At 40.8% G+C, this 17,001-nt stretch overlaps 1 protein-coding gene across 5 annotated transcripts in view; it reads left to right on the plus strand.

Moving 5' to 3' along the window:
• The window catches only part of LOC110524593 (volume-regulated anion channel subunit LRRC8C), a 29,510-nt gene that overhangs the window by 734 nt on the left and 11,775 nt on the right, over positions 1-17,001 (plus strand). For 2 of the 5 annotated variants that reach the window (XM_036978428.1, XM_036978432.1), the window contains exon 2: positions 15,487-15,629. In XM_036978428.1, the coding sequence (XP_036834323.1) occupies positions 15,492-15,629 (138 nt within the window). In that variant the 5' untranslated portion in view covers positions 15,487-15,491. Of the gene's footprint in view, positions 1-6,930; positions 7,087-15,483; positions 15,630-17,001 lie in introns of those variants that run through there. The other 3 variants (XM_036978430.1, XM_036978429.1, XM_036978431.1) reach the window with 3 other exon arrangements.

A 17,001-nucleotide genomic window follows, 5' to 3' on the forward strand; every position in this document is an offset into this window, starting at 1 on the left:
TTTTTTAAATGTATATCTTATATTATAGACTATCGTATAATAGTGTAACAACAATTATTTACAATAACCTTGAACCCCCCAAAAAGTATTGTCATAATCGGGCTTCGGTAGGCCTAGGTTGTTGGGCCATAACCGAAAGGTACACTGGTTCGAATCCCCGAGTCGGCAAGGTGGAAAAGTCTGCCTTTCTGCCCTTGAGTCAGGCAGTCAACCCCCAACAACAACTGCTCCCAGGCACTGATAACGTCGATTAAGGCAGCCCCCCGCACCTCTCTGGTTAAATGCAGAAGGCACATTTAGATTGAATGAATTCCGTTGTGCAACTGACTAGGTACCCCTTTCCCTTTCTTGTGGCGGGGTGTGGCTTGAAGCAATGAGTGATGTATTTAAAAGGCAATGCCCATTCTGACAGTGTTCCCCAACCCCTCACCATTTTTCAACTAGTCGTTCAGAACAGCACTATTTCCGTTTTAATTGAATGTTGCATTCTGATTTTTTGTACTGAACGCAGCCTGGATCCACAAGAACACAGCTGCCCTAAAAAACACCCATCGACATCCACTATAGAACCAAGGCTGTCAGACGGACATCACTAGGGACAAGCCCTGTACACATTGTGACTTATTTCATTACACCGTACGTCATCTTCATACAATCTTGTTCTGCTACGGAGAGCCTAAGATTGACATTTTAGTAATTTAGCAGACACTCTTATACAGAGCAACACACAGTATTGAGTGCATACATTTTCATTATTGTTTGTACTGATCCCCCGTGGGAATCGAACCCATAACCTTAGCATTGCAAGTGCCATGATCTACCAACTGAGCCACATGGGACTAAGCCTCACAATGCAGAACATGATGGAGTAGAGTCTAGTCTCTCATCAGTGATCGCATTTGGTTTGGGAGATTGCAAAATTAAACCTTTTCATTTAAAACCTGTTGCGACTCTAGGGGCAGTATTTTAATTTTCGGAAGAAAAAAAACGTTCCCGTTTTAAACAGGATATTTTGTCAGGACAAGATGCTAGAATATGCATATAATTGACAGCTTTGAATAGAAAACACTCTAACGTTTCCAAAACGGTAAAGATATTGTCTGTGAGTATAACAGAACTGATGTTGCAGGCGAAAGCCTGAGAAAAATCCAATCCGGAAGTGCCCCAGGTTTTGAAAGCTCTGCGTTCCAATGAGTCCCTATTCAGCTGTGAATGTGCCATCAACGAGCTTACGCTTTCTACGTATTCCCCAAGGTGTCTACAGCATTGTGACGTAGTTTTACGCATTTCTGTTGAAGAATAGCCGTAGGCGGCCACATTGCGTAAGTGGCCACATGGTGGCTCCGAGAGAGATTCTCGCGTAAAATACAGAGGTAGCCATTACTCCAATCGGTCCTACTGAAAAACTAATTGTCCCGATGGATATATGCTGATTCCATTGATCATCCTTGAGATGTTTCTACAACTTGATTTGAGTCCACCTGTGGTAAATTGAATTGATTGGACATGATTTGGAAAGGCACACATCTGTCTATATAAGGTCCCACAGTTGACAGTGCTTGTCAGAACAAAAACCAAGCCATGAGGTTGAAGGAATTGTCCGTAAAGCTCTGTGAGAGAATTGTGTCGAGGCACAGATCTGGGGAAGAGTACCACGAAAATGCAGCATTGAAGGTCCCCAAGAACACAGTGGTCCAACATTCTTAAATGGAAGAAGTTTGGAACCACAAGCCTTGGTCAGGGTAATGATCAATAACCTGATGGTCACTCTGAGAGAGCTCCAGAGTTCCTCTGTGGAGATGGGAGAACCTTCCAGATGGACAACCATCTCTGCAGCACTCCATCAATCAGGCCTTTATGGTAGAGTGGCCAGACAGAAGACACTCCTCAGTAAAAGGCATATGACAGTCTGCTTGGAGTTTGCTAAAAGGCACCTAAAGGACTCAGACCATAAGAAACATGATTCTCTGGTCTGATGAAACCAAGATTGAACTATTTGGTTTGAATGACAAGCCTCACATCTGGAGGAAACCTGGCATCATCCCTATGGTGAAGCATGGTGTTGGCAGCATCATGATATGGGGATGTTTTTCAGTGGCAGGGACTGGGAGACTAGTCAGGATTGAAGGAAAGATGAACAGAGCCAAGTACAGAGAGATCCCTGATGAAAACCTGCTCCAGAGAGTTCAGGACCTCAGACTGGGGGCGAAGGTTCACCTTCCAACAGGACAACGACCCTAAGCACACAGCCAAGACAATGCAGGAGTGGCTTCGGGACAAGTCTCTGAATGTCCTTGAGTGGCCCAGCCAGAGCCTGGACTTGAACCCGATCCAACATCTCTGGAGAGACCTGAATATAGCTGTGCAGAGACGCTCTCCATCCAACCTGACAGAGCTTGAGAGGATCTGTGGAGAGGACTGGGAGAAACTCCACAAATACAGGTGTACCAAGCTTGGAGCGTCATATCCAAAAAGTCTCAAGGCTGTAATTGCTGCCAAAGGTGCTTCAAGAAAGTACTGAGTAAAGGGTCTGAATACTTATGTAAATGTGATATTTCAGTTTAGAATTTTTATGAAATGTGTAACATTTCTAAAAGCCTATTTTTGCTTTGTCATTGTGGGATATTGTGTGTAGATTTTTTCATAAGCTATTTAGAATAAGGCTATAATGTATCAATGTGGAAAAAGTCAAGGGGTCTGAATACTTTCCGAATGCACTGTAATTTGCTTAACAGCCAAAGTGTATTATTTAACATTACTATTAATTTAGTGTTCACTTAACGGAATGGGTAATTGTTTACACATAGCTACTTATTCGATAAAGCCATCACCGAAAACCTCATTTTCATCTTGTTCTGTGGTTTGGTAATTCCTGTTCTTTTGACGGACTCTAGCTGCACTAAAGACAACTCAAAGTTTGTAAAAAATGATATGTATGCGGCATCCGTTTCTCAACAGAGCCTTCAACTGAAACATTGCGATACGACTCCGTTGCGACGGTCCCCCTTGAAATTAATGACATCCGGCGCCATGCAACGGACTGCTCCGATATAATGTGAATTAGGCATAAGGCACATTTTGTTATTGTATTATGATTGATTGTAAAGGTCCATGTTGTTTACATAGCGCATATTTCGTTAGAATGAGTAGTTACATGCACACAATAATACGATTGTTGTGAATAGTCAGATTAATTTGATAGTTTGATTTTAATGTTTACATCCGTTGCAAGAACAGCAATTGACCTAATAATCCTGTTTACATGGACACATCTGAAATAGGCTACTTGATGGGGAAATCGAAATAAACTTTCTACCACAGAGACCATGTTATTTTAAGAAATATAAAGATTTTTACTGTCTATAGCCCATGTAACCTGAGCCTTCTGCACTCTGGTACTGCTACTAAAGAGTGCTGATATTGAGTTTAGCATATACCACATAACTCAATTAGTTGACTGCTCACACTTAGCCTATATTATTTTGTTAAAAGGGTAGAAATATGAAAGTGGTGGGGATTACTCTAGTGGATAATGATATCACCTATTCCCCATTTCCTACCCCTCTGCTTCTCCACCCCATGGCTTCACAGAGTATATGATTAACTGGTTAGCAGAATGAGTGCCTATTTTTGCGAGGCAGAGAATTCACACCATAGATTAGCCTTATACTGTATAGCCTAATACTAACACCTTTGAGTTTGTCAATATCCTGTCCAGAGGGGATGGTTTATGGTTGTTGTTTTTTGGGAAAGACCATTCATAGTATGTGTTTTGAAGTTGAACAAGGATAACAGTCTGCTTTAAGATCAGAAAATAGGCTCAGCAGTTTGCATTATGCAGTTGAAAAATATTTACCAGTTGTAGCTTATAATATATTTCCGGTTTCCATTGTACAAGTTATTTTTAAAAGATTTGTCCTACGTAAGTCTGACGTTATTGCATTATTGTTAACATTTAAGACCTATTGTTACAAGTTCACTCCACTATTCTCTCAAAGGGACCCTAGAGACTAATGTTTTCTACAGTGTTTTTCCCTGGTCCTAATGAATATCTAATGAACCGATATTGAACAGGATGTGTTATCCTGGGGACTGACTGGGGACTGGGTGTGATCTAGCGCTGGCAGAATTGTCGTATTATAGTGTAACCCGGCATCCATGGACAATAACTGTGAAAAAATAAATGAACGTCAAATCATCTTAATACATTGATTTTAAGAGAAAGGGAGATTCAACGTTATATTCAAGTAGCTATAGTTTACCCAATAGCAGTTTTACATTTTTTTTTTTACATGAAATGGGTAAAGTTGGTAGTCCTTTTACTCCTTAACTTGGTGGTCCTTTTACTCATGAACTCTTCAAAGAAACAATGAGCAAACACATCATAACATGATTATTGTGGATTGTCAGATTAATGTAGTTCATATAATAAAAATCAGGCTACCTGATGGGACTTTTGATGAATGCAGAACATCGACAATCAAAATAAAAATTCTACCACAGTGACCATGTTATTTTTGCGAAACCTTTTTGATTCTGAGTTGGGACATATAAGGTTTGTATGTGAAAACTATTTCAGTTTTTCCGAAATCACTTCACTCATAAAAGGGAGGCTTTGCTAACGGTGCTGGCATATGTGTAGATGAAATACACAGCTGGAATGCCAATTAAGCTGTTTACATGTCCTAATAATTTGAAAGATTGCTTAGAAAACTAGATGTTTTAATCGGCTTATGCTTACTTCAATTTTAACCTTATGCCAATTAAGATAAGCAAGGTAAGGTGTTAACATGACTATTTCAATACTGGGCCTACTGCTACAATCAGTTTAACATCTAATTATTATTCTGCATGTAAACATACTCAATATTGTGAAGTACAATTAGAGATGTTAGTAGTACTGTATAGTCTCCACAGTGAAATACTCAGAATCTGTCTGTGACTTTCAGACAAAGTTGTATGCTGACCAACCCTGGGTAAAGATGATTGTTTTTTACTGGCATGGTGGTCTATTTAAAACAGTGCAGCTGTTTTTAATTGAACCTTTATTTTAAAACAGAGTCATGCTGAGACCAAGGTCTCTGTTTCAGAGCAGTCTTGTAATTATAAAAATATTGAAGGAATCTCCAGAGTAAGCCATCCCTTAGACCAGGCCTGGTCTGGATGCTCTAAATCCCCACTACAGATAAATTCATATTTTGGCTTATAGAAACATCTATAACAAAAATATCACATTTTTGGCTTGAAAGTGCTAAAATTTTACTGTTATTTGATGTACAAAAATATTTTTCTGTAGCACTCTTGAGACATGTTTTGATAGAGTTGTTTAGTGCTGAAGACTACATACACATTAATGGGATGCTGGCCCATGTTGACGACAATGTTTCCAACAGTTGTGTCAATTTGGCTGGATATCCTTTGGGTGGTGGACACTTCTTGATACACAAGGGAAACTGTTGAGCATGAAAAACACAGCAGCGTTGCAGTTCTTGACACAAACCGGTGCACCTGGCACCTACTACCATACCCCGTTCAAAGGAATTTAAATATTGTGTCTTGGCCGTTCACCCTCCGAATGGCACACATACACAATTAATGTCTCAATTGTATCAAGGCTTTATAAATCCTTCTTTAACCTGTCTCCTCCCCTTCATCTACACTAATTGAAGTGGATTTAACAAGTGGCATCAATAAGGGATCATAGCTTTCTCTTGGATTCACCTGGTCAGTCTGTGTCATGGATAATATTTTGTACACTTAGTGTATATGTCAACAATCCTTCCTCCAAAGGACCCTTCTATGGATTACATTTCGTGAAAATCCCCAATATCATGGTTTTTCTTTGTCCTGATTTCAAATGGAAGCATTCAAGAACAAAATGAAAATTACTGTCAAACAATGACCATCTAGTTTGCTAATCTTCTTTCTAGAATATGATAAATCTGTTAATTCTTCAGTTGCTTCCTTATACATGCTATTAGGGCTGGGCGATATGGCCAAAATATTATATCACAGTATTTTCCCAAAAATGTACAGTATGACGATATTTTATGTTTTTTAATAATAAAAGTTGTACATTTGCTTTATGAGCAGTGCGTCACGCACTTGTTTTAGTATGGTCAGGGCGTGAGTTGGGTGGGCAGTCTATGTTCTTTTTTCTATTATTTGGTATTTCTCTGTTTGGCCTGGTATGGTCAAATCAATCAGAGGCAGCCGTCAATCGTTGTCCCTGATTGAGAACCATACTTAGGCAGCCTGTTTTCACCTTTGTGTTATGGGTTATGAGTTATGGGTGATTATTTTCTGTTTAGTGTGTTTTGCACCTAATATTTCACCTTATTTCAGTTTCTGTGACAAAACAAGTGTAGATAATCATTGTACCATGTAAACTGCTGCAACAACCCAAAATATAGTATTTTATTTTTAGCTGTTTAAAGCTGGTATAAAAAACGAAATGTAAAAGATTTAAAAAAAACTGAACTTAAAAACAGGATGCATAGAAATAGTGCACATAGAACACATCTACCACTTCATAGACTTTAACGTGAAGATCTATAACTCACCTTTCTATGTGCATTTGGTCTGTCACCCAAAAGTTACATATTGCAGCTTTAAGCTGAAACTATGGACTTTATATAGTAAATTGCACATTATATGTTTTGACTATTTGTGTCTGAAGGACACATGACTAGAAGTCTAGGAGAGAGAGAGAGAGAAAGAGAGAGAGAAAGAAACTGGGACAAAGAGGCACAACTTTGGGACTTCTAACTGCACAAAGTAGGCCCCCCACTCCCACTGGAGCCTAAGGGGCCTAAACTTGCACTTCACACCTCTGTTGCCAGGCCAGGTTGCTAGGGTTGCCTTATTCAACTGTGGGGTCAGCCAATCACAGCCAGTCATCTGGGGTCACAGATACCCAATTCCTGCCACTTTCTCTCAGTCTTCAGCAAGCAGTGGCAGAGTGAGGAGCTCTCTTATAAACCTCTGCCCTGCACACCAACAGCTGGGACACACCCAACTAACCTTTTTCCAGAGCCCTGGACTCTGACAACACACGCTAGTGTTAGTGCGTGCGTCCATGATATAGTAAGTGGACTTTGCTGGGTGTGGGTGTATTGAAAACTGCTTGTTTATGTTTAGGCCAGCCAGTAGGTCTACGGGGGTGTAGTCATTATGGAAATCGTTTACCGTTTAAGAACCAAATGGAAGCAAACAAAGCAAAACGAGTTTCTATTGTACAAATTCAGGTAGGTCCATCCCTGTTTCATTCTGCTTGCTTCCGCTTAAGAAACATTTTGCAACAGAATTGGCAGAATGAATACACCCCAGGCTTGATCATATAGGCCTCAAGATGGCTGCTGTGTTGTGATGGCTGCCCCATGGCCTTTTGTTGTTTACATAGCATAGTCACATAGCATACTAGCCCTAAGCTATCTGCTATTGTATATTGTCCTTCTGTGTGCCGTCTTAGTCCTTTGGTCAATGGTAGCTCTTTTCCCTGGTAGCCATCGCTGTTAGCCTTGCTAATTGTAGCTTCCCTGTATGCCTTGTACTGTACCTAGTTTACAAGCCCCTGGCCTAACGTGCTAGCCCACTGCTATATTGTTTATATTGAGTGTTATGTTTAAAATAGAGGACTCATCTTTATATCTGTACCATTATAGGATTTGTGACAGCATGGGCAGTGCTAATGAGGCTACAACCCATAGGAATCCCAACCCAGTTGACTTCTTTGACAATTTTAAAATGGTGGACGCCCTCAATGGCGCTGCTTATGCTAAAATGGCCTTTTGGTCACTAGAGGCCTATATCTTTATCTATGCCTATTCTACATGCATACTCTCTATCTTCTGTTCTATTACAGATACCACCAGCACTACCACTATTACCAGTCCCCTCTTGCTATGTTGGTGTGTGTGTGAAATAAAATGTTTTCTGTGCATCCGTCTCCTACTGGTATTGGCACACCTTCTAACAGAGGCGCTGGGACAATTGTACCTACAGTTGAAGTCGGAGATTTACATACACTTAGGTCGGAGTCATTAAAACTCGTTTTTCAACCACTCCACAAATTTCTTGTTAACCTCTCTTGAGTAGGGGGCAGTATTTTCACGTCCGGATGAAAAGCTTGCCCAAAGTAAACTGCCTGTTACTCAGGCCCAGAGGCTAGGATATGCATATAATTTGTAGATTTGGATAGAAAACACTCTAAAGTTTCCAGTGTCTGTGAGTATGACATAACTGATATGGCAGGCGAATCCCGAGGACAAACCATCGAAAAAATAATAATTTCAGCCTGCCACTGTTTTCAATAATTTATTATAATAATAATTTCAATAATTTATTATAATAATAATTTCAATAATTTATTATAAGGCGAAATCCTCCCAGATTGCAGTTCCTAGGGATTCCACTAGATGTCAACAGTCTTTAGAAAGAGTTTCATGCTGGTCTTTGGAAAAATGAGCCAGAAATTGTAGTTTTTCTAGGTGGCTCGCATTTTGGCTGTAGTGTTTCCAAGCCTGTATAAGAGAGCGCGTTCTTTGGTATTTTTCTCGGTAAAGACAATAACGATTCTCCATCTTAAATTTTATTGTTTATTTACGTATTAGGGTACCTAAGGTTGTTTGACTTGTTTGGAAAAGCTTATTAGTAACGTTTGTGATTAATTTTGTATGCATTTTGATGGAGGGAAACTGGGTGGATTATTGACTGAAGCGCACCAGCTAAACTGAGTTTTTATGGATATAAAGAAGGACATTATCGAACAAAAGGACCATTTGTGATGTATCTGGGACCTTTTGGAGTGCCAACAGAAGAAGATCATCAAAGGTAAGGCATTTATTATATCGCTATTTCTGACTTTCGCGGCGCACCTGCCTGGTTGAAATATGTTTTTCATGCTTTTGTATGCAGAGCACTGTCCTCAGATAATCGCATGGTGTGCTTTCGCACACAGCGGCTGGATTAACAAGAAGTTAAGCTTGATTTTGATGTATTACACTTGTGATTTTATGAAAGTTAAATATTTATAATTCTGTAGTTTGAATTTCGCCCTCTGCAATTTCACCGGATGTTGGCCAGGTGGGACGCTACCGTCCTACCTGCCCATAAGAAGTTAACAAACTATAGTTTTGGCAAGTCGGTTAGGACATCTACTTTCGCATGACACAAGTAATTTTTCCAACAATTGTTTACAGACAGATTATTTAACTTATTATTCACTGTATCACAATTCCAGTGGGTCAGAAGTTCACATACACTAAGTTGACTGTGCCTTTAAACAGCTTGGATGGTGGCTTTAGAAGCTTCTGATAGGCTAATTGACATCATTTGAGTCAATTGGGGGTGTACCTGTGGATGTATTTCAAGGCCTACCTTCAATCTCAGTGCCTCTGTTTGAAACCATGGGAAATTCAAAAGAAATCAGCCAAGATCTCAGAAAAAATTGTAGACCTCCACAGGTCTGGTTCATCCTTGGGAGCAATTTCCAAATGTCTGAAGGTACAAACAATAGTATGCAAGTATAAGCACCATGGGACCACGCAGCCGTCATACCGCTCAGGAAGGAGATGCGTTCTGTCTCCTAGAGATTAACGTACTTTGGTGTGAAAAGTGCAAATCAATCCCAGAACAACAGCAAAAGACCTTGTGAAGATGCTGGGGCAAACAGGTAGAAATGCATCTAACGAGTCCTATATAGACATAACCTAAAAGGCCGCTCAGCAAGGAACAAGCCACTGCTCCAAAACCGCCATTAAAACGACAGACTACGGTTTGCAACTGCATATAGTGACAAGATTATACTTTTTGGAGAAATGTCCTCTGGTCTGATGAAACAAAAATAGAACTGTCTGGCCATAATGACCATCGTTATGTTTGGAGCAAAAAGGGGGAGGCTTGCAATCCGAAGAACACCATCCTAACTGTGAAGCACGGGGGTGGCAGCATCATGTTGTGGGGGTGCTTTGCTGCAGGAGGGACTGGTGCACTTCACAAAATATATGTCATCAGGACATCAGTCAGGAAGTTAAAGCTTGGTCGCAAATGGGTCTTCCAAATGGACAATGATCCCAAGCATACTTCCAAAGTTGTGGCAAAGTGGCTTAAGGACAGCAAAGTCAAGGTATTGGAGTGGCCATCACAAAGCCCTGACCTCAACCGTATAGAAAATGTGTGGGCAGAACTGAAAAAGCATGTGGAGCAAGGAGGCCTACAAACCTGACTCAGTTACACCATCTTTGTCAGGAGGAATGGGCCAAAGTTCATACAAGTTATTGTGGGAAGCTTGTGGAAGGCTGCCCGACATGTTTGACCCAAGTAAAAAAAATGTAAAGACAATGCTACCAAATACTAATTGAGTGTATGTAAACTCCTGACCCACTGGGAATGTGATGAAAGAAATAAAAGTTTAAATCAATTATTCTTTCTACTATTATTCTGACATTTCAGATTCTTAAAATAAAGTGGTGATTCTAACTGAGCTAAGACAGGGAATTTTTTTACTCTGATTAAATGTCAGGAATTGTGAAAACTGAGTTTATGTATTTGTCTAAGGTGTATGTAAACTTCCGACTTCGACTGTAATTTAACTATTTTGGAGATCACCACCAGTTGGTGGAGCTCTTTTTAAATCAGGGATAGTAAATTATGAGTCATTGTAGGCATGAGAGGCATACACTTATAAGGCCTTGATGATGCTACTAGCATAGCTCCATAAACAATGCATTCGGAAAGTATTCAGACCCCTTAACATTTTCCCCATTTTGTTATGGTGCAGCCTTATTATAAAATGTATTGAATATATTTTTTCTCATCAATAACACTACCTGATAATGACAAAGCAAAAACATATTTTTTAAAGAAATGCTTGCATAAGTATTCAGACCCTTTGCTATGAGACTCGAAATTGAGCTCAGGTGCATGCTGTTTCCATTCATCATCCTTGAGATGTTCCTACAACTTGATTGGAGTCCACCTGTGGTATATAGAATTGATTGGACATTATTTGGAAAGGCACACACCTGTCTATATAAGGTCCCACAGTTGACAGTGCAAGTAACTAAGTAACATTGTCCATAGAGCTCAGAGACAGGATTGTGTTGAGGCACAGATCTGGTGAAGGTTTCCAAAACGATTCTGCAGCATTGAAGGTCCCTGAGAAAACAGTGGCCTCCATCATTCTTAAAACAAATTTGTTTGGAACCACCAAGACTCTAGAGCTGGCCGCCTGGCCAAACTGAGCAATCAGGGGAGAAGGGCCTTGGTCATGGAGGTGACCAATAACCTGATGGTCACTGAGAGAGCTCCAGAGTTCCTCTGTGGAGATGGGAGAATCTTCTCGAAGGACAACCATCTCCACCAATAAGGCCTTTATGGTAGAGTGCCCAGACGGAAGCAACTCGTCAGTAAAAGGCACATGACAGCACTCTTGGTGTTTGCCAAAAGTCACCTAAAGGATTATCAGACTATGAGAAAGAAGATTCCCTGGTCTGATGAAGCCAAGATTAAACACTTTGGCCTGAATGCCAAGCATCACATCTGGAGGAAACTTGGCACCATCCCTATCGTGAAGCATGGTGTTGGCAAGATCATGGTGTGGGGATGTTTTTCAATGGCAGGGACTGGGTACTCAGAGCACTCAGGACGTCAGACTGGGGCGAAGGTTCACCTTCGAACAGGACAACCCTAAGCACACAGCCAAGACAACGTAGGAGTGGAAGGAAAAAGAGGACTACAGAAAAAAGAGGACAGAGCACACCCCCATTCTCATTGACGGGGCTGTAGTGGAGCAGGTTGAGAGCTTCGAGTTCCTTGGTGTCCACATCACCAACAAACTAACATGATCCAAGCACACCAAGACAGTCATGAAGAGGGTATGACAAAACCTATTCCCCCTCATGAGACTGGAAAGATTTGGCATGGGTCCTCATATCCTCAAAAGGTTCTACAGATGCACCATCGAGAGCATCTTGACTGATTTCATCACTGCCTGTTATGGCAACTGCTCAGCCTCCAACCGCAAGGCACTACAGAGGGTAGTGCGTACGGCCCAGTACATTACTGGGACAAAGTTTCCTACCGTCCAGGACCTCTATACCGGCGGTGTCAGAGGAAGGCCTTAAATATTTTCAAAGACTCCAGCCACCCTAGTCATAGACAGTTCTCTCTGTTACCGCACAGCAAGCGGTACCGGAGTGCCAAGCCTAGGTCCAGGAGGCTTCTAAACAGCTTCTACCCCCAAGCCACTCCTGAACATCTAATCAAATGGCTACCCAGACTATTTTCATTGCCCCCCTCCCCCCTTTACACCATTGCTGCTTTCTGTTATCATCTATGCATAGTTACTTTAATAACTCTACCTACATGTACATATTACTTCAATTACCTCGACTAACCGGTACCGGTACCCCCCTGTATATAGTCTCGCTATTGTTATTTTACTGCTGCTCTTTAGCCTTATAAGACTTCTCGAGGTGGGAGGACCACACGTCATCACATGACTCTAAGTTTACTTCGATATGATGGTTATTATATCAATATTTGCACATTAAAAGCATTTCTCGCATAATTAATTTTACCCAGACAAAAAGATACTACCTTGTCTGGCTATTTTGTTTTGTCAACAATCTGTAAAGTTTACCAAAAATTTACTGTTTCCATCAGACATGTCATTACATTTTTTAAAATCCGGAATGTATTTTACTCGCATAAAACAGTTGGATGGAAACCTGGATAGTAAAGCAAATGTATTCTGTTATGAGGATTTATTTATCCTGTCTTTTGTTAAGATTATAGCTATCTTAATTTCAGTCAACTGCTCCTGCTTAGGTCAGGCTCCTTTTAACGTTAGGTTCTAACTTCTTCCTTCTAGCCAGCTAGTTATAGCTAATGTTAGCTAGCTATCTGGCTAACAGTAGCTAGAGCCCTTGAACTAGCTAGCTAGCTAGCCACCTGACTGACATATCATTTTTTTTTGTTTGTTTGAGGGATGTCTGTTGACAAGGCAGGAGTTGATGAACATTTTGCCAGCTTTGGCCTGGGCTGAGGTAGTTTGTTTCACGTCTCGGCCTGTGCCGTGGGCAGTTTTCTGTTGGTGAATGAATGCGCTGCTAACAATGTAAATCTGGGGGTATCAGGCAAACATTTGTATTTGTATTTACTATGGATCTCCATTACTCTTCCTGTGGTCCAGCAAAATTAAGGCAGTTTATACCATTATAAAAACATTACAATACATTCACCGATTTCACAACAACTGTGTGCCCTCAGGCCCCTACTCTACCACTACCACATATCTACAGTACTAAACCCAGGTGTATGTGTAGTGCGTATCTTATCGCATATTTGTGTGTGTGTGTGTCTGTGCCAATGTTTGTGTTGCTTCACAGTTCCCGCTGTTCCATAAGGTGTTTTTTATGTGTTTTAAAAAAATCGAATTTTACTGCTTGCGTCAGTTACTTGATATGGAATAGAGTTCCATGTAGTCATGGCTCTATGTAGTACTGTGTGCCTCCCATAGTCTGTTCTGGACTTGGGGACTGTGAAGAGACCTCTTGTGGCATGTCTTGTGGGGTATGCATGGGTGTCCGAGCTGTGTGCCAGTCGTTTAGACAGACAGCTCGGTGCATTCAACATGTCAATATCTCTCATAAATAAAATGAAAGATTGACTTGCATATTATTAATATTAGATCTCTGTGTACATCCAAGGGCCAGCCGTGCTGCCCTGTTCTGAGCCAATTGCAATTTCCCTAAGTCCTTTTTTGTGGCACCTCACCACATGACTGAACAGTAGTCAAGGTGCGACAAACTAGGGCCTGTAGGACCTGCCTTGTTGATAGTGTTGTTAAGAAGGCAGAGCATCGCTTTATTAAAGACAGACTTCTCCCCATCTTAGCTACTACTGTATCAATGTTTTGACCATGACAGTTTACAATCTAGTGTTACTCCAAGCAGTTTAGTCATCTCAACTTGCTCAATTTCCACATTATTTTTTACAATATTTAGTTGAGGTTTAGGGTTTATTGAGTGTATTGTTCCAAATACAATACTTTTAATTTTAGAAATATTTAGGGCTAACTTATTCCTTTCCACACACTCTGAAACTAACTGCAGCTCTGAGTGTTGCAGTCATTTCAGTCGCTGTAGTATAACAAGCATAACGTAATCATGATTCCATTCGTTTGCAGAGGCAGGCGTAATTAGAACTCAGATCAATAATATGAGCATTCTGACCGTTGATAAACGCTCGGGAACGCAATAATTTGTGGGCAAACGATAATAAACTAAATAAAAAGCTGAGTAAATGCAATTTCACAAATAAAAAGGGGCATAAATGGCATTTACCCTTCCACTAAGTCCCTGGCTGCAACTACCAAACACTTGCTCTGTCTAATTTGTAGACAAACTGTATCAACTGTATTAAATTGTACCTATTTTTAATTACACAAATGAACACCCATCAAAATAAAGTTATTTCTTCTCTTTCTTGTGATGTACAGTAAGTGTCGAGACGGTGTGTTAAATCTTAGACTAAGCTTTGGCGTTCTTATAGATTCAACTTTAAGCCAATGTATTCCATGAAACCCATTTCAGCCATTACCGGGGTGTTTTTGACAGATCATTACTTAAACATTTCTGAGGTCGTAATGTTACCGGGACAAAACGACAGTCACAAACAAAAGTATGAAAGAGTCGCAGGAGTAAAATCATAGTAATCAATCCAGCAAGATTTAACTGACAAGTGGATTTGGCACCCCTAAACACAGGAAAAGACAGATCCTCAGGTGGGCAAGGCATGCATGTTGCTTTTATCATGCCTCAGTTTATTGATACATCACACCAGTTTATTGAGTGTGGTTGTTGTACAGTCAAATCTTTAACGTTATCAAACTAGTCTGGAAGCTGGCCATATTTGTAATGAGTGCGCTGAGAGTCGGGAAGCAAGTACAGGGAGTGAGTGTTTTAAAAAATAAACAAAACACTACACGCCAAACTCAAACAATGCACCGACATGAAACAGAGTCAATAACACCTGAGAAAAGAACCAAGGGGAGTGACAGATACAGTGAAGATAATCAAGGAGGTGATGGAGTCTAGTTGTGTCATGAGGCGCTGGTGCACATGACGATGTGACAGGTGTGCGGGATAATCAGCAGCCTGATGACCTAGAGGCCAGAGAGGGAGTATACGTGACAATATTGAAAGTATAGGTCAGAATCCTCAAGGAAAGTGACGAGGGGATTTAAATGGAGGTTTAAAGGCAATATCCTTAATTTGTTGGGGAATAAAATCTGCCCTGCTACTTGGTTTGCTCCAAAGCAAAGGGATGAGGATGGAGAAATGTCACCACACTTCAATTCATAAATTGAGCTATGGTTGTAATAGCTGGCACGCAAGGACTAAACATGTTTTTAAGCTATACATTGTTTATTTACAAATGCATTGTTTGCAAACAATCCCAATGTCAGCTCTGTCCCAGCAGGAGCCATGATTCCTGTGACGGAGTTCCGGCAGTTCTCAGAGCAGCAGCCACAGTTCCGGGTTCTGAAGCCCTGGTGGGATGTGTTCACAGACTACCTCTCTGTGGTCATGTTAATGATCGGAGTGTTCGGATGCACCCTACAGGTGAGTGCACAGACTACCTCTCTGTGGTCATGCTAATGATCGGAGTGTTCGGATGCACCCGACAGGTCAGTAGCATCAGACAGCTTCAAAATCTCTCGAAATAAAGTATTTATGAACAAGCAATTGTTTCTATGAGGTGCATACACATTCTAAACATTTTGTAGCATACGCCTATACCCAGAGGTCAAAACTGGTTGAAGTTATGTTATGTTTCAGATTTGGTTGTAATTATGTAATTTTAAGTTTTACTCTTGTAGTTCATATAGTCTGCCTTATGTTCTGTGTATAGTACAGTCATATTTTTATAGCATATATTATGTATACTTCATCTGCTAGTACCACCTAGCTATAATTCGAGATATGTTGAAATGCTTAAATCAAGTCTTAAAGTGACTTGCTGAACAGCAGATATTAAAATAAATGGTAAATAAGAAGTAATTAGGGTGACAGCTCTAGACCTTTTATTGTGGCCGGTCCTGCAGTGACAAACAACCCATTGTTGGGTTCATGTTAATCTCACCCACGGGCGGGCTCTCTCTGGCGAGACATCTGGTTTCAGAGCACCTCAGAACGGGACTTAAATGGCAGTCAATGGCAGGCCTGGAGAAAACATCTGCAGGTTTTAATTGGCTGATCTTTCACTCCAGCACCATCTAGAACCTCCCCCTCTTTGTGGATTTCAATGTGCGAGCATAGCAAGTAATGTGCTAAACAAGGAAGTGAGTTTGGGAATTTCAGAAAGTTATCAAATATAAACTTTATATCCCCGAACTAAGAATAAATTGGGCACTGCAAAAATAGTATGTATGCTGTGATAGAACATTCATTTTGATGGGTGATTTTCATTTCTTTCTTTTTTTTCTTTTTTTTTTAACTTCCCATCAATTCAAGCCTGGGGAGGAGGTTAGGGTCATATAAGCAGCAGTCTGGCTGGCGTTTACCAGCGGAAGGGGAAGAAATTTCTGCACTCCACAAACAAACACACAGAAACACACACAGACCACACCGTGCACCAAACATGGCCCCCACCACCTGTCCCACCTCCTCTTCATAAACACATGGGGAACACATGGGAAACACACTGCACCGCGCACCAAAAATGGCACCTCGCCTGCCCCACCCCCTCTTCATAAACAGATGGGATTTGTCCAAAATGGCACCCTATTCCCTATAGTGCACTGGTCAAAAGTAATGCAATAAATACAGAATAGGAGGCCATTTGGGATGTAGTCATGATTCCAGCTGCCCATAACCTTACACTTCTCTTCACCATTCTCATCAATTGGAGATGGTGGAACTCGATCTGCCGATTCTGGGTTGCATCCCAAATTAACCCTATTCCCTAAGTAGTGACCTACTTTACTTTTGACCA

This window comes from Oncorhynchus mykiss, chromosome 5 (assembly GCF_013265735.2).
Source record: "Oncorhynchus mykiss isolate Arlee chromosome 5, USDA_OmykA_1.1, whole genome shotgun sequence".
Classification (NCBI taxonomy): domain Eukaryota; kingdom Metazoa; phylum Chordata; class Actinopteri; order Salmoniformes; family Salmonidae; genus Oncorhynchus; species Oncorhynchus mykiss.